Source organism: Haliotis cracherodii, unplaced genomic scaffold (assembly GCF_022045235.1).
Source record: "Haliotis cracherodii isolate W230 unplaced genomic scaffold, xgHalCrac1.p SCAF_5, whole genome shotgun sequence".
In the NCBI taxonomy this organism is placed as follows: domain Eukaryota; kingdom Metazoa; phylum Mollusca; class Gastropoda; order Lepetellida; family Haliotidae; genus Haliotis; species Haliotis cracherodii.
In genome coordinates, this window is record NW_027266308.1 from 35110216 (window position 1) to 35137007 (window position 26792).

The following is a 26792-nucleotide window of genomic DNA, read 5'->3' on the forward strand; positions in this document are numbered from 1 at the left end:
GAAACAAAAATAATAATAACTGCGTCATAGATATTCTTTATGAACTATTTATGAATCACTGTACATATTGTAGAACATTGTATAACTTGGTAGTTATCATTCTGAAATGTCTGTAGTTCATGTATTAGCAGGGTTTGAAATGGTCCTTGAAGGTTTTCGATGTAGTATTCATCATGTTCATAGATCTTACCATGCTTACATTTTCACATGCCAAAGAACATCCAAAATATTACATCAATGTCATCAGGATTATGACACGAGCCCTTTCATAACTTGTATCACTAATAATTATTATCAGATCATAATTCCAATCATATACCATTGATGCCATGGATACTGTCAGTGTCATGCTGGGTCGTGAAATAGAAAGTTCTACACACAGGTGAGTACTTGAACACTTTAGTGCAGGATAGGGGACTACAACACTACACATTCTAGCAGCATGTACGTTTTTATCGTGTTGGTTCTATACTAAGTATTGGCATGCTGGTAAACTATGAGTTACTTACTGGTGGCAGATTCCTTATCTGTCTGTTCGTCAACAGTGTCCAAGGCACTGGCCAGCTCACGAGCAAGTCCATTTAAGGAGAGGTTAGTGTGGAAATCTGGCTTCTCCGTCTCCCCCGTGGTGGTAGTGGACTGTCCAGACTGTTGCAAGTCAGTTGTGTCCACTGTTTGCCACTGCTCAGTTTCAGATGGGTTGGAAGGATCAGGTTTCACACAATTTTCTTTAGCGTTCTGACTGTTCACTTGTGTCGGAACACTACGCCCTTCGTTCACATTTTCTGGCTTAATTTTCTCCTTCAATTTATCACACTGACTTGGTTCCAGTTTACATACAGCCCCGCCTTTTGCTGAGGCAGCTTCATTTGTTTGCATGTCCTCTGTAGCATTGTCACCACTACCTCCAACATTTTGTTCACAAACACTGTCCTTATCTACAGCCTTACTCTCTTCCTTTTGTCCATCTGAAGAAATCTTATCAGTCTGTTCGGAGTCTTTGCTTTTCTTGTCTTCTGGCACAGGTCTCGCACCGTTTACCGCAGCCTCGGATACTATCTGTTCTATATATTCCTTGACAGTTTCTGTGGCGAGATCCTGACAGAGTGTGGTGGGACTGATGGCAGCGGGGAGCCCTGCCCCGGGAACCTGACTAGCAGTGAGGAGGTTGAGAGAGGAACTGGCTTCACTCGGTTGACCAGCAACCAGGGTTGGAGAAGGCAGGCTCTCTGTCACTCTGTTCACAGAGAAAATCTTCTTGGCTGTAAGTTTGGGTATGTACTGAGGACTTAGCAGCATGTCAGCTGGTGGGGTGGACAGTAGCTGTTGTGGCGTAGTCGTAGGAGGGAGACACAGAGAAAGGTTCTGGGACGACGCAGGTGGGGAGGTGACTGGAATGTTGTCTTCATGGAAGTCACCTGGCGATTCCAGAGACCGCTGAGGGGCCAGAATGTTAGAGAAGAGAAGTTTTGGTCTCTGGATCTTTTCTGCTGAGGGAATGTAATCCATGTTTGACTGAAGAGCCTCTTGTGCTGCTCTCACTACATTCACTACCTCCTGACGCGCAGCTTCCTGCCGAGCGTGTTCTACCTTCTCCTGTTTCTGACGCTCTTCCCTCTCCACTGTTTGTTGCTGATTACGCTCGCAGTACACCATAATCTCCTGGTGTAGGCGGCGCTGTTGCTCTGCGTAGTCTTTCATCCCCTGTACAAAAAAGACAAGTAATTACGTCCTTTCCATATATTCTATCAGTGACTGTTTCAGCACAGATTTTCTTCTCATCTCATTAGAAATGACAAATTAAATGGCAATTTAATGTTTCTTTGAAAACAAAGTGTTCTTCAAAATGCCCAATGTTATTTAAAAGTATTTCACAAGGCAAGAAATGCTTCCCAATTTCAAATAAATTATAAATCACAAGGACGTACAGATTCTTTCTTTGTGTCTCTATCCAAGTCTAGTCTGATAACCGTGTCATTCACTCTCATGGCCAGAGACAGGGCCATCAATCCAGCCGTCTTAATGTCATTTTCTCGCAGGTCCAGACGAACAAGTCGAGGGCTGTCTGCCACAAACTCAGCCAAAGCTACAGCTCCTGTACACAAAAATGATAATGTCACAATCAAAAAGACAGATGCACAAACTTTAACATCGCAATATTTCACAACAATGTCAATAAGATGCATCAATAGTAGCAGATGATGGATATAGATAAACAGACACACAAGAAAATATGTTACACAAGGACATCTGTGTCTTGATCTTGAAAGCAATGAAAAAAGCTTTATCTTCAAAACAGTATTTCTGTAGTGTACTTATGTAACTGTTCAACAAGCTAGCTGAACAAAAATAACATGTCATAGCATTTCTGACCACAAAATATGAAAAATATCGACATATTAACATGATCAATTCTTTATGATGTTTGTTTGTTTGTTGTTTACTCAGCAATATTCCAGCTATATGACGGTGGTCTGTAAGAAATAAAGTCTGGACCAGACAATCCAGTGATTGATATCACGAGCATCGATCCTTGCAATTGGAATACAATGACATGCATGCATCAACCAAGTCAGTGAGCCTGACCACAGGATCCCGTTAGTCGCCTCTTACGACCAGCACAGTCACCTGTTACAGCAAGAATGGGCCTTAAGATTTCACTTTTGATCTTATGAACCATTCCACATTCTGATCTATCCCCAACTGCACTGACCTTCACATGAGACTTTGGTTCCCTGCAGGCCTAGTCTCAGCAGAGCTTTGCTCTTCAGCAACCCATCCTTGACGATGTGCATGCCTTCATTGGTGATGTTGTTGTGCCCCAAGTTCAGTGTTTCCAAACACTCTGCTGATTTCTGTCGGAAGTGTTCATAAATATCAGAAAACTTTCCAAACAGAATGAGATAGATAAGAATGAGTCAGCAAAATTTTAGTTTCAGGCTTGTTTACAGTTTAATGCTGCACTCAGAAATATTCTAGCTGTATGATGTCAGCCTGTAAATAACTGAGTCTAGTGATCAGTGATCCAAGCCATTGAGCATGATGACACATGCTCAGCCATGCCATGCCTTGTCCCACTAGGTCCATGTTGTACATTAGTTACTGTGGACCAATTCTACCCAGGAATCCCCACTGGGTCCATGTTGTACATTTGTTACTGTGGACCAATTATAATCAGGAATCCTCACTGGGTCCATGTTGTACATTTGTTACTGTGGACCAATTATACTCAGGAATCCCCACTGGGTCCATGTTGTACATTAGTTACTGTGGACCAATTCTACCCAGGAATCCCCACTGGGTCCATGTTGTACATTTGTTACTGTGGACCAATTATACCCAGGAATCCCCACTGGGTCCATGTTGTACATTTGTTACTGTGGACCAATTATACTCAGGAATCCCCACTGGGTCCATGTTGTACATTTGTTACTGTGGACCAATTATACTCAGGAATCCTCACTGGGTCCATGTTGTGCATATTGTACATATTGGAATGGTTTCATTATCAACAAAATAGTGAGAAACATTTTACATACCAATGTCTTAGCAACAGATGCCATAGCCTGGTAAGTGATCTGGTTGTTCCACAGCACTAGCGTCTTCAGCCCAGTGTCCAGGTTCTGTTCATACAGACCATCACACAGATGGCTGGTCCCTACATCCTGCAGCAGAGAGAAGATTCATGAACTGACTTAGACAAACCCTAATCTGCCAACCTTCACCACACACGGCTATACCAAGGTCAGAAACACAATAGTAGGGCTGGGATGGGTAACTCGGGTACTCGGGTCGGGTGGGTACTGAGGAGGACCCAGTTACCCACAGGACTACCTGGACCCGTGGTTAGTCAATTGATATATTGTTTAATGACAAAAAGTATCTAGAACTATATAGTTATACTGCAAGTCACTAATGTTCGCATTTCTTTCTGACTATGCACTTTCTTCTGACTTTTATATGTTTGGATAAAGATAAAACTTCAGTCAACTTCAGTGTATGCATGACCAGATAGTTTTATACGTGTATCTAAATACATTTTCTCCAGGTCTATGGTCGAAGTATTCCCAATCGGACATTTTGTACCTATCTCTTTGAGACCCTGGGGGGGGGGGGGGGGGGGGGGGGGGGGCGGGTGTGTGTGTGTTTGAGTATACAGGTGGTAAAGTTGGACTCGTCCCAGCCCTATTTAATAGATGCTGGAGTTAGGTGGTAGATATAGGACATGTAGCGACCTGCAGGTGGTTGTTGCGGAGATCAAGCAGCTCTAGTTTGTGATTGTACTTGAGAAGGTTGCCCAGCTGGATTCCGTCACTCGGCATCAGCTTGTTGTCGGCCAGAAACAGCTCCATCAACGTCTCGTTCATCTTCAGTGCCGCAACTTCAACATGATGATTAAGACATTACAAAATCAAACTCAATGAAGGTGATAAGTTTTAGTGACAAACTTCTGTAAGAAAAGGATCAAAAGGCAATATCCATATACAGTCAGTCAGTGAGTGAGTTTACCAACACTTAGAACAGTATGTCAATTATATCATGGTGTGCTAGCTGGAAGTGAATGTGGAAGGAAAGCTTGATGGAGGTCTCTGACGTTAATCACTTTGGTGATACCATGGTATGGTGCTGACGAACCTAAAAACATAACTGAGGCGAACCAGGGTTTGAACCCACGATCATAGTTTTTAGTGTGCCCAGGGAACGCATTGTAGTGTTTAAACCATAAGGAAATAATCTGCATAAAAAAGCCATTTCAGTGATCATAAGAACCTCATGAGAGTCCATTGTACGATTCTAATCATATCAAAAGCTTGTGTTTGTGAATCACTATCAAGGTGAGCATAGCCTGCTCCACGAATGACACTCATCACAAACGCATGCAAAGGCAAGGTAATTGTTCATCTGAAAAAACACAGGACCATATGATACAAGTCAAAATAGGGAATTGCATCAGACATCACTTTGGTCACTTATGCGTCACACACTAAAAAAAATAAAAAATCCCAAACCCCCATGTTAGGTGCATTCAGAAAGATAAAGATCTGGATACAGTTAAAATGATCAAGTCGTGAGTCTGTTAATAAGTTTGAATTGATCCACAGACCTTTTCACACAACTTTTGCTTGGTCCATAGATGAAATTCTCCATCTCAAAGCCTTTGCCAGTGCAGTAGGTGCAAATGTACAATGGCAGACCTAACTGTGCAAGAATAGCCAATGAGTACCATGAATGAGAAATAAACAAAATTGATTGGCCAGCATAATTCTTGGCCTGAGCCCATTGCATACGCTGGGCACAATCAACATGTTTATTCAATGGTTTGCTATTGAATTCAGTCATGGAACTGGCTGATGCATTGGGCGTGAAATTCCGCAAACCTCCTCAAGCAGAGGTGAGGAAGTTGGTCTGAAGGTTTCAGAGATGGTATCAGACTGTCACTGAAGACTCCTGATGCTGTTTGACATCACATACATTTGCATAGCCTTGACCTAAAGATCAAGCATGGCTAAAGTTTACATCAGCAGAATAAAGAAATGGCAACGATTAACTTCAATATACTACATCTAATATATATTACTCAAAAGAAGTTAAAGAACACCCGATTCTTTCATATGACTATAGTTAATCTTTCATGGCATGAAAGAATAGAGTGTTTTTTAACGGGGCTCGAATTAGCTCTACAAATCATAAACAAGTGCAACCTGTTATTGAAAAATGCAATCTAATATTTAATATTTAATCTAATATTTATGTCCATGAGCAAGTGCATGTAAAAAATTTTCAACTGTGTGTCCGACTAACACTTACCCGTCCACACAAAATCAATCTTTGAACACACTCAATATGTCTGAAGTTTATTTACAATACTAGAACACTAATCCCTGTTACGTGTTATTTGTTAAACTAACTTAGGCTTCATGTCATCAAATTGTGGGTACCCGGTACTTCCATGGTTGGTTGGTTGGTTGGTTGGTTTGTGGATTTGTTGGTTTGTGGGTTGGTTAACGCTGCACTCAGCAATATTCTAGCATCAATTCCATATAAATAGTCGAGCCTGGACCAGACAATCCAGTGATTAATATCATGAGCATGGATCCACGCAATTGGGATCGATGACATGCATCAACCAAGTCAGCGAGCCTTACTACCCGATCCTGTTAGTCGCCTCTTAGGACAAGCATAGTTGCATGTGGTGCAAGTTAAAACAAGTTCCTTAAATCTTGCCCTGTTTAACTTCTTTTGCCATGACAGATTAACTAGTCAATGAAAGAATCAGGTTTTCTTTAACTTCATTTGAGTAGTGTAAAACACTTTTCTGGATTCAAGACATTGCAATGAAGGAACACTTCACTCCAACATCAAGCCAGCCCTGTATCTAGTGGTGGTAGCTTGACACCCACTGACAACCTACCAAGTATGATGAGGGCTCGGCCAGACAGAGAGATGTTCTCTAAGTGTAGCACAGTGAGTGTACTGCCCAGCTTCAGGGCTCTGCCAATGATAGGGATGGAGCGTTCATTCAGGTCACAGTTCCTCATGTCTAGATGAATGAGATGAGGGGTCTGAAACAAAAAGGCACTGTAAGACATACAGCATTCATATAAGTAGGGGTCCTTGAGGTTTGGATCGCCTCTGTGGGCTAGTGGTAGTGCTTCTGCTCGGAGAGTGGAAGGTCCGGGATTCGATCCTCGGACGCATTATACCAAGAGAAGTTAAAAGATGGTACTTGTTGTTACCCTGTCTGGTGCTCGGCATTAAGGGGCTACAACAAGGACTGGTCAGCTTGGAGTCAGTATACAATGTCTGAGTAGGGTATTCATGTTAAACTGCGGCATGGTATCTCAGTGAGCTAGCACTATAAATCGGCATCAGTCCTGACTAGTACAAGCACACACGCACACATGCGCATGCACGTCGCTATAAAGAGCAATAATCTTGGACGCGATGTTAAACCCCATTTCACTTAACCTTTCACCTCTTTGAGGTTTGCTCCAACACTATTTCAATCTAGGGCCCATCTTAATTTCTAACTTTTAACATGAGAGTTATAACAATAACCTGTTCCCTTGACTTTCATGCTTAATTTTAAAACATATGCATGTTTGTATTAATAATATGTTCACTGAATGCTTCTCGTATTTGTTTGAAAAATATGAGCCATGCTTTCAGTTTGGAGATTATTTGAAATATTCACAACTAACAATATCCTCTTATACCTAACACATAGCAGTAGAAATGATCATGACAATATTGAAAGATCTACAAATAAGCTACTTCAAACAAACTGTTTAAATGTGAAGTCAAATCCTTTTTAATGAAAAGCATAGCAAATTTCCTGACTAATGTCACAAGACATTGCTGTAGTGCATTAATCAAAATGTAGTATCATGTTGGTGTTGCACTTTCAGTTTACAGGGTAATGGTGAAAACAGATCAATAATGTTTGCACAACAGTCATGTAGGCAGACTGGTGAAACATGGTCTTATCAGTTTGATTGACAGCCGAATAAAGTGGCCCTTTTGCATGTTGTGACTGCCTCAGTTGGACCGGGTGAGGGAGTGATTGATTGAGTGAGTGAGTGAGTTGGGTTTAATGCTGCTTATAACAGTATTCCAGTTATATTGCGGCGTGTCAGCTTTATGTGGGAGGAAAGCCCCAAGTGATGCAGGCCTCAGACGTTTACCACTTCTGTGAAACCCAGGAGCACCGTATAGTGCTAACAAACCTAGAAACATAATCGGGGCCAACCGGGATTTGAACCCACAATCATAAGTTTCTGGCGTGACCAAGAGACGGAACTCTGAGCAGCGATTCGCGGCACCTTACACCATTGGGCCACTCATGCCCTCTTCGGTTGAGGGAGGAAATCAATGTAGCTGTGGAATGAACAAATTTTAAGACAAGTCCAGTGGACTAGAGTAAAACTCATGTCACTTGTCCAAGAGTTTGCAGCAAATCCTCCTGGACTGACTTGTACTAAAATCCCAGCATTCAGAACTGATATGAGATAGCTACACGATAAATCGCAGAGAACAATTAAGAAAGAAGCTGTGCCCCTTGTGGTCTTATTATACAATTACTAGCCATTCAGGACCATCATTATTTGATTTTTAATTGTACTAAGCACAATTTAGTAGACTCAAGCTAGCGGATTAGCGTGAATTTTGAAGGCTTTAGTTGTAACATTTACAGATTCATTAAATATAACTTGGTTAATGATCATGAAACTGAAAGTCCCTTTCAATTTTCCTTCCTTCCTCATCATCTGGAAGCAGGGTCGAGATTAACGGAGCCTTACTGGATGACAGTGTATGATCTTGTAAGCCGTGATTCCATACCGAGCACCTGACAATGTGATATGGCACTATGCATGCTGAGAGAGACCACGCAATTGAAAGATCAATATCTGACAATAATCCTACCCTGCGTATAAGCTTGGAGCAAGCCTGCCATCCTCTTAGTCCTATGTTCTTGTTGAAGGATATGTTCAACTGACACGTTGAGTCGTAGAATTCAATCATGTCAAATAAAGCTACAGCACTCTGAAAACAGAAAAAAACATTTGTTGTTCAAACTATCCATAGATTTAACATTCCTGAAACCTGGTGAAGACCTGGGTAAGAACAAGTCCCCAGTACTTATTGCTTGTTGAAAGAGGGAACTAATTTGCATCGGGTCGTCAGACTTAGTGGGTTTAAATGAGTGAGTGAGTGAGTATGGTTTTACACCGCTTTTAGCAATATTCCAGCAATATCACGGCGGGGGACACCAGAATGGGCTTCAAAAATTGTACCCATGTCGGGAATCGAACCCGGGTCTTCAGCATGACGAGCGAACGCTTTAACCACTAGGCTACCCGACCGCCCCTAGTGGGTTTAAGCAATATTCACTCACTAACTCAATATAGAATAGGTCCACAGCAACCTATGCTGCTCTTGTAAACTTAGAAGAGGCCAAATGGATCGGGTAATCAGGCGTGGTGGCTTTGTTGATTGTATGTCATTCTACACCAACAGCATTGAGCATTGTTCATAATAATATCAACCACTGTTTATTCCGTACCACAATGAATATGTTACAGCCCTCCATGATATAGCTGGAATGTTGCAGACTAGCGTGTACAACAAATAAATAACATGCCCCAATCATGCATGAGTTAGTCTTTGCTTGCTCCTTGTTTAAACCTACACACAGCAATAGTCTAACTACGGTGGCCTGTCTTGAGTTAGGACCAGATAATCCATTGATTGATATAATGAGCAATGATCCATGCCGTTACGGTACAGTGACACGCAATGAACCAAGTCACCGAGTCTGACAACCTGATCCATTTGGTTGCCAGGAAACTTGGAAATGTGAACAGTACAACAATATACGAAAGCTGTAATTTGATTGGTCAGAATATTATTCCATTCACCATCAGTCATTTATCACTGTTGATTGGCTGGTTGCTTTAAGACACAGCTCGGCAAATTACTGATATGAAGGCAGGGATAAATATATTTCCCTGGATTATTGAGGATGATCCCTCCTATTTCCACCTATTACAGTTGAATGTGTACCTCGTCCTCCAGGTGGCAGCCCTCGAGATCAATAACACTGAACTGTATACGCCGCAAGATTTCCTCAATACTCTCGCAGTGCTTGTGGTCCAACTTTTCACCTGGCAACAGCACAGATCACACAGATTTAGTTGGGACATCCCTTACTCAATGTGCATAAAAAGCTAACTGAAAATATTCCTCTTATTGTTTCAAAAATAGGAAAATAGCTGAGAATCTTCTTTCGAAATATGTGCTCATGGTGCAATAACACTTAAAATAATGAAAGAAATAAACTTGCCTTTTAAACTGAATAATTCTTGTCTCTTTCCATTGTCAACAAGACCCTGAAAAAAACCCAGGTATTGTGATTGTATTGTAACCATGGCTACTGCATCATTGTTTAGGCTGTACATTCAAAATGACACGACTTGGCTGTAAATAAATCAATATCATTGCTGCAACTTGTGTTAACTTGGAATCAATGTTCTTGATCAGATAAAGTAGTTGTCACTACAGATGCTCTAAGATTGACAGTTGAACAATAGCTTCAGTTAAAGGTTGGTTGGTATGTTGTTTTACGCCGCACTCAGCAATATTCCATCTATATGACGGCGGTCTGTAAATAATCGAGTCTGGACCAGACAATCCAGTGATTAATATCATGAGCATCGATCCACCCAAATTGGGAATGATGACATGCATCAACCAAGTCAGCAAGCCTGACCACCCAAGCATGGGTTGCTGAAGACCTATTCTACCCCGGAATCTTCACGGGTTCAGTCAGAGAAGTTATCAAGCAATACTTATAAGCTGGAAGACCGAAAGTAACATATGACCTAAATATATTTTAATAAGTCACTCTGGAATTCTCTTTCTACACATGACACCGGCATCATAATGACTCATAACTACCACATAGGTTCGTTAAAAAAATCCCAGTGATGCTAAAAAAGGCACAATTATTGTTTGTGGAATAAGCTTCACCTAGAATGAGAGCTTGATGACTTTCTTTAAATATCATGATGAACAGATGGTTGTTTGCCACATCAGCACTGCGTATACATACCAATGTTATGACAGCTGAATAAAGGCGCTTAGTTATTGTATTACAGCTCATAAATATTACACATCAGTTCTTGTGACAGTCAACAATGGTAAATATAAACAATATTGTTCAGTTCAAATGCTTACACAAGCCTGAGTAGCCAGGATGAAATATAGTCACGGTCATGAACAACACAATAATGGAAAATGGATGAAGAAGAAAAAACAATAAACAATACCCATAAAAATGACACAAGATTTTCTACACAACTGTAGATGAACGGTAGTCTATAGAATACTAAACGAGCTCCCGTCTTCTACCAATTTTATGAAAAGAGTGAATAGTTTTCGCTCGTCAGATACCACAAGTATCATAAAATTGGTTTTACATGGGAGCGAGTTCAGTACTTTATTTATTACTTGCCATTTATAACGTTTTTAGAATTATACTGTTGAGTGTGATTAGGCTGACACCTACATGATCCACAGCATAATCCTATTGAGTTTAACAGAATAATACCTCAATCACGTCAAAAATTGAAACCATGGACACTTAATAGGATATATATATTTAGGGTCCATGTTGAAGTGTTTGAATTTAATACCATTCAATGGACCACCCTTAGACATGTTAGAATTCGGGCATCCCTTCCACAAAGTTATCGTAGCGCTAAGGTTATCGTAACTCACATACTTTAACATAGACTTATGACTGTCGTTGCTCTACAGTATGATCGCCTTGTGGAACGGGGCCCTGCACCACAATGTTTACAATCACGTCACAATACCCGATGACGTAATTTGAGCAATTTTGTTGCAAGATCCATCGGTGAAACAATGCCATGTGACGTCAGCCTAGCAACAAGGTTGCTGGGGTCAAAGAGTTTGCATAAGCTCCTCTCAGTGATCTATCATCTCCACACACAATGTCGTTGAATAAGCCAAGGGATGTTGAGAGCTTTCAATAATTGTTTATGAAACATGTTCCGAGAGTACATAAGCAGGCGTTTTGGTATTACACAATGTGTAATACAGCTGTATGTTTATTAAACGGGTAATCTCTTCACGGGTAAGTAATAAATCCTAATCTTTGATTTCCTCTTTAGGATTTCACTAGCCAAAGGGCTTGCTGTGGAATTTGGAAATGCTTTGGCAAATTAAAATGAAATGCTCTGAAAGGGGAGTTCCTTTAAACTTTGACCTCTTTATGCTCATGCCACATCCCTGAATTTTTGGGAAGATGTCTAAATCATCAGGAGATAAACATGCAACTGGATAAGAGTTTTCCCCAGAATCATGGAACATTTGGAAATGTAGGGGACCAGGGTGTATGTTGTTACCTGTACTTGTTGTATGATCCTGTTGAGGGGCTTAGTGTTGTGTTTCTCACAGCTCAGTCTGTATGCCATCATCACTTCGTGCCATGTCCACCCCCGGGCTGAAATACATACAACAGCCTTAGAAATTTGTTTTTAAAGACAAGTCCAGAGGACTGGTGTAAACCTCATTTCACTGGTCCTCAGGTAAAGAAGATATAGTGAGTGACTGAGCGAGTTGGGATTAACGCCGCTTTTAACAATATTCTCCAGTTATATCACGGCGTGTCAGCTTAATGTGAGAGCAAAGCCCCAAGTGATGCAGGTCTCAGATGTTTACCACTTCGATGAAACCAAGGAGCACGGGTATTGTGCTGACAAACCTAGAAACAAAAATTGGGCGAACTAGGCTTCGAACCCACAATCACAGGTTTCTGGCGTGTCCAAGGGACGCAACTCTGCACAGCGAATTGTGGCACCTTAGACGACTGGGCCACCCGTGCCCCTAAAGAAGATGAAGATAGGGTCATTTTATATGACATATGTAAAGCCTTTGATCATGTTTGACATCCTTAGAAATCTTGTTTCCTTGATACTAGTCCAGAGTGTAAAACTATTTACATTGGTCCTCAGAGTTTGTAGCTAGTCCTGTTTGAACACGACACAATGTTTACTTTGTTTACATTTTCTGTCAGTTTTATTCAGTTCCAATTTGTAGCAAAATCAAAGCATTGAGGTCCAGCATCACTGCCCTCAAAAGTGACTGGTCAATGAGGACTACCATCATTGGAGTTTTACTTGTCCAAGAACAAGTTAGTAGTCATGGGCAAGCAGACTAGCATGAATGTCAAAGGCTGTACAACATCAAAGTTCTATTTGATAATTTTAGGATCTTGTGATACTAGGCATCAGTGATTTTGACACAAAAAGCTGATTATAAGTCAATGATTTGGACCCAAGAAATGAAATAACTCAATAGCAAAAGTCAAAAAGTCAAAGCAACAAAACTGACAGACGAACCGTAACAACAAATCAATGCAATACCATTCGTGATTGGATGAATATACACAATCTGACCAATAAAATGTTGTGATAAGAAAAACGCTTGACTATGTGACTATAGCTCCCGAAAGCGTTTCTCTATGATAAAGAAAGTTAAGCAAAGACATGCGTTACCCAGAATTTCAATTAAGAAATGTGTATTGTTTTAAGATACCGTAATTGACACTATAAGCAGGAACAATCCTTCCTACATACACCTTAATTATGAAACTATAAAATGTGTGACACCTTGCTTAGCATTTCTATCGGTCAAAAGTCCAATTTCGTAAACAATCTTTCAAATAGAAATTTTATCAGTCTATGACCAGTGACATATGGCCATCTGAAACTCTGGACATGCTGGGAGACACTGAATCATTTAAATATAGAGATGTTGGGACTCATTGTCACATTTGGCTTTTAATATGGCACATTTGGTGGTAATAAGAACATCGTACTTACAGAATTTTGTAAAACCTTTGCCTCAATTCTTCATTCAAATGATCCTTTTTAGAACAATATTCCAGACCATCAATCGACTGATAGATTGCAATTGATTGTTCACATATTTTTCTAGTTGCAAAAAAGATATGATTTTATATCAAACAAGGAAACAGAGTTATCACTATTCCCCGCCATGGGGCACATTAGAAAGTTGTTTGCTCGTGTAGTAGTGAATATAAACTATAAATAAGAGTCCTATAAAGCCTTATGCAGAGATCGCTTCATGTCATCAGAAAATTCATTGCAGGCACTATGCACTTTGTAAAGTAACATGGATGAAGGGCTGTAACTGTGTAGCTCAAAATCTAACAAGCTCCGGAAATAATGTCCAGTAATATAAATTGCTAAAATTCATAAATAGCCAAACGCAACAATTCAGCATTTGTCTCAAAGATGTGAAAAATTTCATCCTGAATCAAACCCTACCCTTACTGTTTTTTAAGTCAAACTTGTTGCCATGGAAACATAAAAAATAAAAATTTATAACATTCCTAAATAGCAAAAGGCACCAGCTCAGTAGGTGCCTGGTAGACATGCACAGTTTTGTAGAGAAATATTTAAAGGTTTCTGAGTCATGCTCCGGAAACGATTTCGGGACGCATACACACACGGACGGACAGAACCCATTTCAATATCCCCCACCAACTTCGTTGGGCCGGGGGATAATAACCGGGACAGACCTATCTCCCATGATCTCCCTACGACAACTACATATTAGTCTCATAACAAGATTGAAACAGTTGAAACATGTGAAATAGAGTATTAACATGATAAATACACATTGCACACAAACAAAAATATTTTGTTATCTGCTAGATTGATCACGTTGATTTACTTGCAAATAAAGCTATCAACCAAGAACTGGATTAACTGAAAAATCTCCATAAAAAATATCATGTCCAAAGATGCATAATCGCATGATAATGACAGCATGTTGTCTCCAAACAGAAGAATTTACAAGGTATGATGAGTAAGCTATCGTGGGGTAAGCATGGAGCATGGCCATCTGTTGACAAGACTCAGCACCACCACACACAAATATACAAAGGTCCATCTGTCACACACTCTGCATAGCTACCAACATCTCTTTATCATGTTTATGTGAAGTTCAAGTGAAGCTTTGCCATGTGACAACCAGGTTCAGTGTCAAATATATTCCGATAACACTTGTACAAAAAGTGTCACAATATGATGATTGTTGTGTGATTATTATCCTGTTTTGTTAGTTCAAAACTTTTTCTTTCTGATACGTAATGGGTTTTTTTAAAATTTGGCATACATTCGCTTTCTAGGTTTCTAGTAAAAAATGTAAGCCCTAATTCTGTTAAAACACAGGCACTGATAGATTTGCAGTATACATAATGGCGCTAGTGTTATCAATGCGACAAACCAATTCGATTGACTTGGTATCACCTTTCAACTTTCAAGCTCCATACTTCAATGCAATACCTTCTTTCTAAAAAACAAACTATAGAATAATGTTTTGAACATGCTGAGATAGGGGTCTCCCAATGTGCTGCTATGTTTCTGCAGACATATCTGTTACCTTGTATATGGCTAGCACTATATGATAAATCATGATAAATCATGATAAATAGGATGATTCACTCAAAACATTGTATTCATGAGCACTTTTTCTACACTCTTCAATGAGTGAAATAACGCCTTAAAACATCATTATTTTAACAATGAGAACTTATATGATACAGAGACTATTACCAGATTACACATGTGTGTCTCTGTATTGTAAATATTATATAGTAGCAATAGAAAACATGTATAATGCTCGCCAAAGGTAAAAGTCTCTCCGACCTAGAAAGAACAGCTAATAAATGCCATATGTTACACAAAAACATACTAAAAACGATGTTAAGGGCCTAATTTGGGTGAGTTGACTCAACAGCTTTTGGCACATTCATGACTGCATTCATTTGCTGACAATCCGTTTCGTTATTGATAATAATAGTAACTTAGTTATTGATAAGAATTACAGCATCCCCTCTTCCGCTCACCATGCTGATTACAATCATGCTATTTCAGGCTCTGACAGGAAGGAGATACACGTACTCGGGTCGTGTGTTCTCATCACTTTCCATCAACACTCATTTGACTAAAAACGTTAATCATATATTGTCTAGCATGTTAAACATGTTAAATTACTTGTGCTTTCAAAACATGTAACATCCTGTAAACAACGGTTTTAAACATGTTAAACATTGAAACAGTCAACATGTTTTACATGTTTTAATTTTATTCTGTTAATGTCATTCTTATTTCTACCAGTAATTGAGTAAATATCTGTATTTTAACCATGTGTTACCATGGTTACTAAGGAAATATAATCATATTCAGTAGGAGTGAGTGAGTGAGTTGTGTTTAAAGCCGCTTTTGACTGTATGTTCTGTAGGAAGCTGACATACTTGTACTAAATCTAAATGATTGAAGTGTGTGCCATAGGCTGCTTGTATACATAATCATATTTAAAGAAGATTATTCAATTTGTCATGTTTATGGTATTATTGAATATGACAAGTGCCATCACATTTCAATGACTCGTCATGCACACTATAACAGGGAGGGACCTGGGTTATATATTTGGGGGGCCAGGAGACTCAAAGCTTTAGGTTGTTAAATGCCACACTCAGCAATATTCCAGCTATATGACAGTGGTCTGTAAGTAATCAAGTCTGGACCAGAAATCCTGTGATTGACATCATGAGCATCGATCCACACAATTGGGATATGATGACATGCATCAACCAAGTCTGACCACCCGATCCCGTCAGTCAACTCTTACGATAAGCATAGTCGCCTTTTACGGCAAGCATGGGCTGCTGAAGACCTATTCTACCCCAGATCTTCTCTGGTTAAAAAATGTTGGCCTTAATGAGAATTTATCTGCACTTTCCCTTCAATCTATTGTTACAACAAAAAACATGAAAACAAAACAATATGCATATTGTCAGACTGATATCTGTTACTTGCATGATTCATTTATGCATGCATATAATGATATATATAAACCGTTAATCAATGAAAATCCTTCTTTGAGCATCCTGAGTACTACAGTCAATGAACAGCCATTTTGTGCAAGGATGTCACATGTCAATATTGTTGCACATATTCATGATATTCGACATTTTCTTTGATATGAAAGCCCAGGAAGAATATGTACTGGTACACACAACATTGCAGCCTGTGCCAAAACATTTTGCATTATATTATAAAAGTACCTTGTAGTGTCATTATATGGTGTCTTATTAGCTGATCATTCAACAGCGTTCCCACTGGCTTTTGAAACTGCCAGTCCTTGTGACAACTCTTAAAATTACCAGTCCCCTTTAATTTTTGTCAGTCACAGCTTTCAACAAATAAAGGACATCATCTCTGATGTAATTTAGTTAGATCATTCACACAAAGTTCAGTCACAATGTTCTCTCTTTTCTAAAAATATTTAGAGACTAAATTGCTACAAATATATATTTAACCTTGAAGCAATGCGAAACGTTTTTTCCTTGCACAGAACATAGACGAGGGGAAACCCAGTTGGCAACAGACAATCGTACTTCGTTCGAAAACACTACTTATATATACATTGCCGATGTTATGTTCAATTACAAAGATTTATAAGGTACTTAATTTATTTGCCGGTCCACAGGGACTGGCAGCCAGATGAGTTACCGGTCCAAGCCTAATATTACCGGTATTAAGCTGGTAATTATCGGTAAACGGGAACACTGTACTAGTCCGTAAAGAATTTTACTAGGCTCTGGCTTGTGGCTAAAGTTGCAGACTGTCACTGTATCCTGCTGCATAGTTTCAATCATGTTGTAGAATTTGCAAATATTTTGAATACTTTTTAGTAAAATATGCTATGGATATCTAGTAAAACTATTCACAATATATGATCATTATCCCAGTACTCCCATCTTTCACAAAGCTATAAATGAAAGAAATCAGGCAAAAACCAACAGAAGGGATGTATCTGTGATTCCAAACTAATTGCCTTGGCAGACAAATTGGGAAGCAATGTTCTTTTTTTGAAAACTGGAATGTTGTTACATGTTATTTTCTAAAATTCAGAGGTGTTTTAACACCACAAACACACACAGAAATATGAGTCACCTCATATGACCATGTGACTTTGCAATAATTCACTGGTCTGGCTGATTAAAGTAAACATTGTACTACTACAATGACTTCAGCTGTGCTTCACTGGCTCACAGAAGTTCTTAGGAAAGTTTACTGTTTCAACGCATAAATCTAGCAAATGTATCAGAAGGGTATCTAGAATATCTAGAAAGAAATTCCCTAGTGTCAGGTCAGGATATAGCACAGTGTAAAGGTGTGCAGTTGAGTGTATTATTGTAATTCACTTGTCGTGATTATACACTGTGATGCAAATACTGTACATGATACAGGAATCTTGGGATTTGCTGGACCAGTATTGCAACATGTGTTCATGAACCGACAACATTTTAACAATGACAGCACCAATGGGGAGATGTTGGAATACATTATGAAACATGTTCAAGAAAAGATACAGGTTTAACAATAACATCATAAATGGGGACATGTTGAAATACATTATGATGAAATATAATATGATAAAATAACTATAACTACTTTAAAAAACAACAATACTTTAGCCAGGTGTTAGCACCAACGACACTTGACAGACAAATGTGATTAGATAACATTTGTAGACCAAATAGGCTACTTCATCAATCGACTATTTTGGCAGATGCTGATAGGGACATCTCTCTTTGAATATACCTAGAGACTGATAATATATATATTTAAAATATTTCTTGAATGTTTATTACCATCCTTCCAAGGATCAGGTGCGTCCTTGTATCCTGCGACAATTCCTTCATGAAACTTAACTCCGCGTTTCTCAAACTTGGCTGCCGCTTCCTGGAACGCTTTCTCTTCAGATGACGAGTCCGAATCGTCATTTCGCATGAGGGGGCCCCCATCCTCGCAAGGCTGGGATCCTCCCCCACTTTGGTAAGCTACTTTGTTTACTTCCTGTCCTGGGGACGACGTCGGGACATCTTTCTCAGCACTGACAAATCCTTTCAGCTGACCATTTTCAGTTTTAGTGTCGGAGGAATGGCTAGTGGGTTCTGTCATTGTCATATCTACATATTTCGTTCTACGTCTACTACTTCAAATAAGACAGTCACACGGAAATTAGCATTTTAAGAAACTCATCTGCTTCTTTCTCGTGAATACTCCATTTTGTGGTTTGCGTCACGCCACTTCCGGTCCATCTATGCAATGTGACATATGATTGGATATGTATATTTTTGGGGCCAATCGGCAGCCGCGTTTTATCTCAAGACAGTGGCGCTTGTTTTGAAGGAATCGATACCGACTCTAGTCAGCACACATTTGCGTGAGTTGAAATATTTAACTTGTGTACCAAACATACATGGTGTCAGGCAATATGTAGGAACAACGATTACACGAGTAAGAAGCTCATTTTTTGTCAGAAGACTAATCTTGTTGTAGGTGTTCCACAGGGGTTTGTTCCACAGGGGTTTGCAACGCAAAACTCGACAAGATATCGTCACTACCGGGTTAACATTAATACGCATATAGTCAACTATATAACCCAGGTACCGACCATATATATATATATAATTCTTGGCATAATCTGGCTGCTAATGTTTGCGTTGTGGGCGGTTGTTATCAGCCGGTTAATAGTCTATGGTTATCGACCCCATTCTTCAATTGGAAACGAATCGCTGAAAGAGCATGAAAAGAATGGATGGTTACAATAAGGAACAATAATATATAGCCTATCTCTCCTATTGAACTATGCTATGCCCATTTGTAATAACGATCTGTTTCCAAAGGACTCATTCTTTGTGAATTTAGATAGATCATGTAATTTCTAAACAATATTTGCCATAATTTTCAATCTTGTATATGTGAGAGACTGGTTGATCTTATTGCTAAGACAGCATTAGATGTGAAAATAGTATTTACCTTTGATTTTGGGATCACCAGAACAACCATCTGGCTATGGAAGATACTAAACTTGCACTGGTTCACCAATTATTCCATCCATTACTGATGAGCTTATTTTCTATTGCTAATTTTATTTATTTTAACTAGTTTTATGTTTCTGTTCAATATGTTGATAAACCGTAACATCAAAGAGACAATGTTGATTCTAGTTATTCTGCATGTTTACAATTACTTTGTCAGAAATAGTGCATGGTTGGCCCATACATCACATTATGCCTTCACTCTTTGACAAAACGTAAGGGTCTAACTCTAATGGTTGTGTATTCATGCACTATTGACCACTAGGTTACCACAGTGCAGGTGTCTGCTCCAACAGGCAGTGCTATCTAAACAGCTTCGGGGTCCACTGATTATATAGCTGCCAAACCTTCCTTCCATCTGTGTAATGAATTAGGCCATTGTTGGTATTTGACAATAGTAAATACAGAATTTACAGGCAAGGAAATACTCTATACCAGTTTATGGTAAATTAGAAACAGACATGATGTGCTGATGTAGTTTTGTTTGTAAAATAGGGAGTGTGTTTTAATTAGCACTGTTTAGGACAAGTGAAGGTGAAAGATTTTTTGCTCAAGTTTTTTTTATGTATCCATATATAAATAACTTATTCTTCAACAAATGACACCAATGTATTTCCATTTCTGCTTGGATTGTCATCATTTACCGTATTCGACATAATATGTGCCCCACTCTAATAAGCGCCCATGGCGATATTTGCTGATGTATTGGCTAGAGAACAATCCCAATTAGCACCTCTTCTGATTGATCAGTGTACACAAGACTTATTCATTCGCGGATAATACACACTTGTGTGTTATATGCACCCTTAATTATGGGCAATTAAATTCTGGAAAAATATATGTCGTACATAAACATTTCAGGCTGTCACTATAAACCACGAAATTTATCTTTCAACTGTTTTTTTCACCAACATAATATTCTAATAAGAACCCCCTATTTCTAATTTTGAGAGCGCCCTGGGTGCTTATTGCATCAAATACGGTAGTATTAGGGTTGATAATTTTGAGGATTAATGGTTTATGCCCAAAGATTCAGTCTCTATTTGTCAGTACTGGTAAGTTTAAAGCAGTGATGTTTCAATGAAACATTTCTTTGGGCTCTTTCTCTAAGATGCTTTTTAATTATCATCGAAGAACAATGAAAATATTATTAAACATTCACAATATGCTCGATAAATTCGATTTTTCAGCCTACATATTCATATACCCTCTAGGAGTAAGATATTGATGTTATAGTAACTAGTTCTAGATGCACACACTACTAAATATAACTGCTCGCAGTCATCAGACAGCAGATCCTTACCCGGATTGTAACTACATGATCAAAACTCATTGATGATATTTATCACCGGCAAAGTGAATATTTCTTAAAAAGCAACAATTTGCAATTGGCAAGGACTTCGATTAGTTTATTGTTATACATATGTTATGTCCATAGATGATATACATACAGAGCTCCAGATAAGCTTTTGGTGTTGTGCGTATTTTACCCATGCATTTTAAAATCATTGGGTATCAGTAATTCTACCTGCGTATTCAAATTTCTGTTACCCACTAGTTTTTACACATGTGGGTATTTATGTTAAATATTTAAAAACACTATTCATCTAGTCCCTGCAAACTGGTGTCGTGTGGGTTCGAGAGCTTTAGAGGACTCAAAAATACCACGATACTTCCACAAGAAAGTGTGATGGCAAATGATCATGATGTAACTGTCATCGTGGAGTTTGGCAAGGTTGACGGAATGCCCCTTTATAATTTCAAAATAAGTTGCTGATTTGCTAATCGAATACGCAGGGTTACTTCACAATATTTTGATGATACGCACAAGTTTTATTTTTGTAGCGTATCTGTAATGTTCGTTGCGTATTTGATACGCTTGGATTATATTTTACTGTGTATTTCTGCATTTCTGATGCGTATTTCACGCAGATACGCAGCTTATCTGGAGCTCTGACATATGTATGTCCATAGGTGTGATAAATATTTTGCTCTTAGGTGAGATAAATATGTTGTGTCCATAGATGAGATAAACATGATTAATACTTTATGTCCATAGGTGAGATGAAAATGTTATGTCTACAGCAGTGAGAAGAGTAAACTGTTATAGAGCAAAGAGATTCTGCATTAAACTCAATCTCATTGAAATCACATCTAATTTTTCGATGCCGCTAAACAAAGATCTGAGGTCATCCCATTATGGGTCACGTCAGAACGACCTTTCGAGAAATTTGACCGACCACTGAAATGATTAACAAGAAGTCGACATCAGCCAATTAAAAAGCAGCTTTCTCGAGCTTTACAGCACTCGTTTCAACCTGGCGACTTCCATTTCAGACTATGCTTGAAAAATATGCTGACACAGTTCTTGATTAAAATTTTGAAAACTGAACACACAAATATTCCAGAATGTCTGATATATGGTTGAGATTGTATGGCAGTGCTTCCCACGTACCGTGCAATGCCTCCTCTGTTCAAATGTTTATCTCACAGAAGCGAGAGATAGACAATAATTTTGACGGAATCAGTCGTATGGGCCGTAACTGTCGTTCGGAATTCCCCATGTTAATGTTTTCCAAGTTGCCTAATTAGAAAACACATTCCGACTGTCACTTTCATGATCTGGTAAGCAACGCTTTGATTGGTCTAATGAAAGGTCATTCTGACGTGACCCGTAATGGGATGTTCTCAGATCTCTGTTTAGCATGTTTAGCGATAGCGAAAACTAAGATCTGATTTTAATGAGATTGGCATTAAACTATACTATTAAGAATTTCCGCTTGTTAATTTCCACACAGGAAAAATGAATTTGAGTAGTTTCGATGTTCATTTACTTTAATGTCTTACATAAAAAAATCTGCTGTTCCTAGTTAAGCATATATGAGGGCACATCAGGAACAATCCAGTCTAGGCTGTCAGTAGATTCACATCAAACGACGACACACTTGCTTGAAATGACAGTTTTCCTTCCTGTTGACTATGCCTGTATAATACCGATAGTAAGTAACTTGCATGAAGAGGCAACAATGCAGTTTACCGGGCGCAGCCCGAGCTCTACCATCCGCTCAATTACCGCGCAATAGTGCCACCGCTGTCTCATTATACCGTTACCGTGCCTCACGCTCTGGTGACTCTCGCTTCACGATCCAACACCCGTTTTCGGTCTTAGGGAAACTTACACAACTTTACGATCCAAAACCCGTTTTTCGGTCTTAGGGAAACTTACACGTCTTTACAATCCAACACCCGTTTTCGGTCTTAGGGAAACTTACATGTCTTTACGATCCAACACCCGTTTTCGGTCTTAGGGAAACTTACACAACTTTACGATCCAACACCCGTTTTTCGGTCTTAGGGAAACTTACACGTTTTTACGATCCAACACCCGTTTTCGGTCTTAGGGAAACTTACACGTCTTTACGATCCCAAACCCCCTTTCGGTCATTAGGGTCAGCTGGCTTTGGGCAAGGGTTAGCCATAAATTCTTACCTTTTCAAGCGTTAATCCAGTTAATCCCATTGGTCAGTCATGTTGACATAAACAATTGCGGGTGTGGTTTCAAGAAAAGATGAATGGGAGTGCGGGCAGTGACGTCACACGCATGCGCAATTCATTGTTTACTGAATTACGCATGCATGTCAATGGGGATTCTAATGACCTGTTAAACGAGCACTGATTACATGTGATAGCGCCTGTGGTCCAGTGGTAGAGCGTCGGCTAATTAACGCATTAATTAGCAGAGCCGGCGAAGCGCGTTCAAGCCCCCACAGCACTAATTGGATCTGAAAAAGTGCACTACTCCCCATGAAGAAAACACTAGGGGTGACACTATGTACATCGATGCACCGGTGGATCGTGAGTTTTCATGTGACGATACGATGCACGATACGTTTGTTCCTTTTGTATCAATACAAGACAATACACTTGCTGAAAATATATTACTTCCTACTTGTGTAATGATCTCTGGCATTTTTGTCAGTCAGATATACAGTAAACTACGGTTATAACAAACTCAAAGGGACTACTATTTTTAGTTCGTTATAACCGTAGTTCGTTATAAGCATATATACAGCATAACCACAGCAAATAGTCGGGACTAAAAAGTAAGTTCGTTATATCCGTCAGTTCGTTATATCCGTCAGTTCGTTATAAGCGTGTTCGTTATAACCGTAGTTTACTGTAGCAAAATGTGTTGTAATTAGCATTTCAAGTTTACTATTGAAAATAGCCGCTACGAACATGTGTCTGCAGTTAGCTTTTCCTTTTGAACCTGCTCTGAAATATTTATTATGTGATTTGAGGTAAATATGGGTATCACAATACATGTCGTGTCGTGACCAATGTATCATGACCTTGCTGTGTCGTTTCACCCCTAAAAAACACCATAACGCAAACTGGTGTTGATGGCTGTTATCCTGACTGGTGCTCGGCACTCGGGCATAAAACAATGTCTGGTCAGCTCGGAGTCGGTATGCTTTGTTTTTTATGTATAGGTCAATGACCTAATGATATGAGTGTTATATGAAATCTCCTGAACAAAATGAATGTTCAAGTACTCCCAACAGAGAGTTTACTTTGTCTTTTGATTGATTTCTGCAACAAACATGATTAAGCACAAGATTGACACTAGTGATAGATATTTTAGTAGTGTACAAACACTCTTGTCACTTGTTAACAGTGTCATCAGCATGATATGGATTAAGGAAGTATTTCTATTCTTGACTTGAGAGATTCGCACGACAAATCTGTTGTACAGGAACGAAAGTTAGTCATGTTTATCCAGATTAGGGTTTGATTTCATTGTGTTGATTACATCTTCCGGTTAAGTGTTGACACATTTCAAACATGCATACAAACACTTATGAAGCTATTGTCCTGCTATGGTAACAGTAGTTTTTGAAATCAATAAATGGAAATGATGTAAGAGATATTCTAAAAATTATTTATTTTGACTATTGTTTAATTTGAGTACTGTAAATCTTGAAATTAACGCAAGCTTGAATTAAATGCGAAAATCGCATTTATATCAACAGTAAGACATTTTGGATAGCAAAAATAACAACTTAGACATACGCTGATGTATTCCACACCACTGTTTATTGAGCAGCACTTGTATATAAAGTATATAAACAATGTCTTTCAAACATTAATTACATCCTGTGAATTGTCCCTGCTGGGGTCAAGACAAGAGTCTTACTCACTTATGTCATCACTGATCACACCTGCAAGTCCAGACAGACGCGACCCTTTGTTCTTTGCGACTGCGTCATAGGCCGACACGAGCCAGCGTGCATGTTTTGTTTTTGCAGAAGTACTTTACTCAGCACTAATAAGTGGTGCTATTTGGTGTGTGATTTGATTAATGTAAGGTTGGATTAAGGTGAGGATCCTAAACCTGACTGAGGACATCTTTAGATAGAAATCCACTGATGCTTGAGAGGAGGGGGTGTCGCATTCATATTGAGTTGCATTTTGGGCTAGGGTCCAGTGGTCGCATTCTTTTGGAGGCGTATTAATTTCACGGTTTACTGTATGTATCAAAATTTCTTTCACTTGAAATTCGAACTATTTCAGTACTTGTTTTCTTGCTGAAACACAATGTCGTGTATGCTTCAAGAGCTTACTTGATATGATACAAGTTTTGTGTACTATACAGTTGACCTCTGTTAATCCAGGTACCGACTGATGTATTCATTGTCTGAGTACTGGTCCCACACATTGTAGCTCACCTGCACCTAAATATATTTTGTATAGAAGTGATAATATTTTGTGGGACATTGTTCATGCTATTGGCCACTGGTTTAAAAAAATTGCCTAGCCCAGACTTGATGAACCTGGATTATTGCCAAGTGTAACATAAAAAAGAGAAGTAATTCATGGTAGTTTGTATAACAAAAAATCACCATGCTCTGGTTTCACTGATGTGTACACGTCAATAGCTACAACCATTCTAAATGCTAAAATTCTCATAATCTGTTTATGTTGATAGCAACTGTAAATGAGATTTGTGCTTTTTAACATTTTACTTGTTTCTGGCCAGTGGAATGTATCAAGACTCTGCTTTTACTTCTTACCTTTCGATTCGTACACCAAGTTTTATAAAGTCTGGCCCAAGTATTATTTTATATTTTCCAGAATATACCAGTTGAACTGAAAGCTGCTGCTGCTGCTCCCTAAAAATGCCCAGGGCACCAAAAGCTGCTGGTGAGAAGTGCTTTGTTATGAGTCAGTATCCTAATGATTGATCATGTAGATATGTGCATTGTTGGCATCAACTGTGACTGTACACTGTGTATGGAGATGATCTCTGTGTGATCTTGGAGTTGCATTTCTTGTACGTGTCAGGATCTGCAGTTATTGGGTTAGGATTCTTGATCAGAACAGCACCCAATACATATGGGATATGTCTGTGTGATCTGGGAGTTGCATTTCTTGTATGTGTCAGGATCTGCTGTTATTGGGTTAGGATTCTTGATCAGAAGAGCACCCAATAAATGTGGGAAATGGATGGCCTGTCGTCTAATGTGCCCGAATTCGCTATCCCTGTGTAACACAAGAGCATTGGACATTGCTGATAATATTAATCACTGGTTTGTCTGGTCATGACTTGACCGTTTACAGGCAGCCATCATATAGCTGAAATATTGAGTGTGGCCTTAAACAAATAGACATATTGTCTAAGGAACATTACTTCAAACAGGTAAAAGTAAAATCTGGACTAACAGAGCATGACTACATAGGAAAACTGATTTCCTTCACATTATAGATATCTTGAAAATGGCTGTGGCACTAATGCAGTTTTCTTAGGCTGTGATCATTTGATATGCACATGATAATACATGATATTGCTGGAATATTGCTAAAAGCGGCGTAAAGCCATATTCACTCACTCACTCACTCATTTGGTATGATGACATTTTGAAACTGCAGTATTAAAAGTTCACGTGTGAGGGCATAGGGAAAGAAATGTATTGCTTATAACAATTTGACTGAATAAGTCAACACATTTTTACAATGTACAGGTTTATTTATGACAACTCTTGTAGCTATGAAAGTTGTATTGTAATTTTCAGCAGCTAAACGTCCAAGAGCTCCTAAAGGCCACAAGTTAGCCGAAACCTTCCCAAATGGGGAGATTTTACAAGATGTGTTTAAAAAACAGTGGAAACTTGGCCCAGTTATTGGACAAGGTGGATTTGGACTCATTTATTTAGGTAAGATTGAACATGTTGAGGAAGTTATAATGTAATATTTCCGGTGACCTTTACCAATGTGTAATATT

At 39.0% G+C, this 26792-nt stretch overlaps 2 protein-coding genes across 5 annotated transcripts in view; one reads left to right on the top strand and one right to left on the bottom strand.

Moving 5' to 3' along the window:
- Nucleotides 1-18706, bottom strand: part of LOC139444353 (protein phosphatase 1 regulatory subunit 37-like) — a 34760-nt gene extending 16054 nt beyond the window's left edge. For both annotated transcript variants that reach the window (XM_071225294.1, XM_071225293.1), the window contains exons 1-11: nt 18278-18706; nt 11931-12028; nt 9845-9890; nt 9565-9665; nt 8425-8544; nt 6413-6563; nt 4236-4381; nt 3540-3665; nt 2714-2855; nt 1929-2095; nt 510-1704 (exon numbers count right to left, since the gene is read on the bottom strand). In XM_071225294.1, coding sequence (XP_071081395.1) covers nt 510-1704; nt 1929-2095; nt 2714-2855; nt 3540-3665; nt 4236-4381; nt 6413-6563; nt 8425-8544; nt 9565-9665; nt 9845-9890; nt 11931-12028; nt 18278-18593 — 2608 coding nt within the window. In that variant the 5' untranslated portion in view covers nt 18594-18706. The remainder of the gene's footprint in view (nt 1-509; nt 1705-1928; nt 2096-2713; nt 2856-3539; nt 3666-4235; nt 4382-6412; nt 6564-8424; nt 8545-9564; nt 9666-9844; nt 9891-11930; nt 12029-18277) is intronic.
- A 47-nt stretch (nt 18707-18753) lies between these two features.
- The window catches only part of LOC139444356 (serine/threonine-protein kinase VRK1-like), a 34751-nt gene continuing 26712 nt past the window's right edge, over nt 18754-26792 (top strand). Inside the window, exons 1-3 of one of the 3 annotated variants that reach the window (XM_071225297.1) lie at nt 18754-18852; nt 25646-25714; nt 26584-26724. In XM_071225297.1, the coding sequence (XP_071081398.1) occupies nt 25690-25714; nt 26584-26724 (166 nt within the window). In that variant the 5' untranslated portion in view covers nt 18754-18852; nt 25646-25689. Of the gene's footprint in view, nt 18927-25645; nt 25715-26583; nt 26725-26792 lie in introns of all 3 variants that reach the window. The other 2 variants (XM_071225300.1, XM_071225299.1) reach the window with 2 other exon arrangements.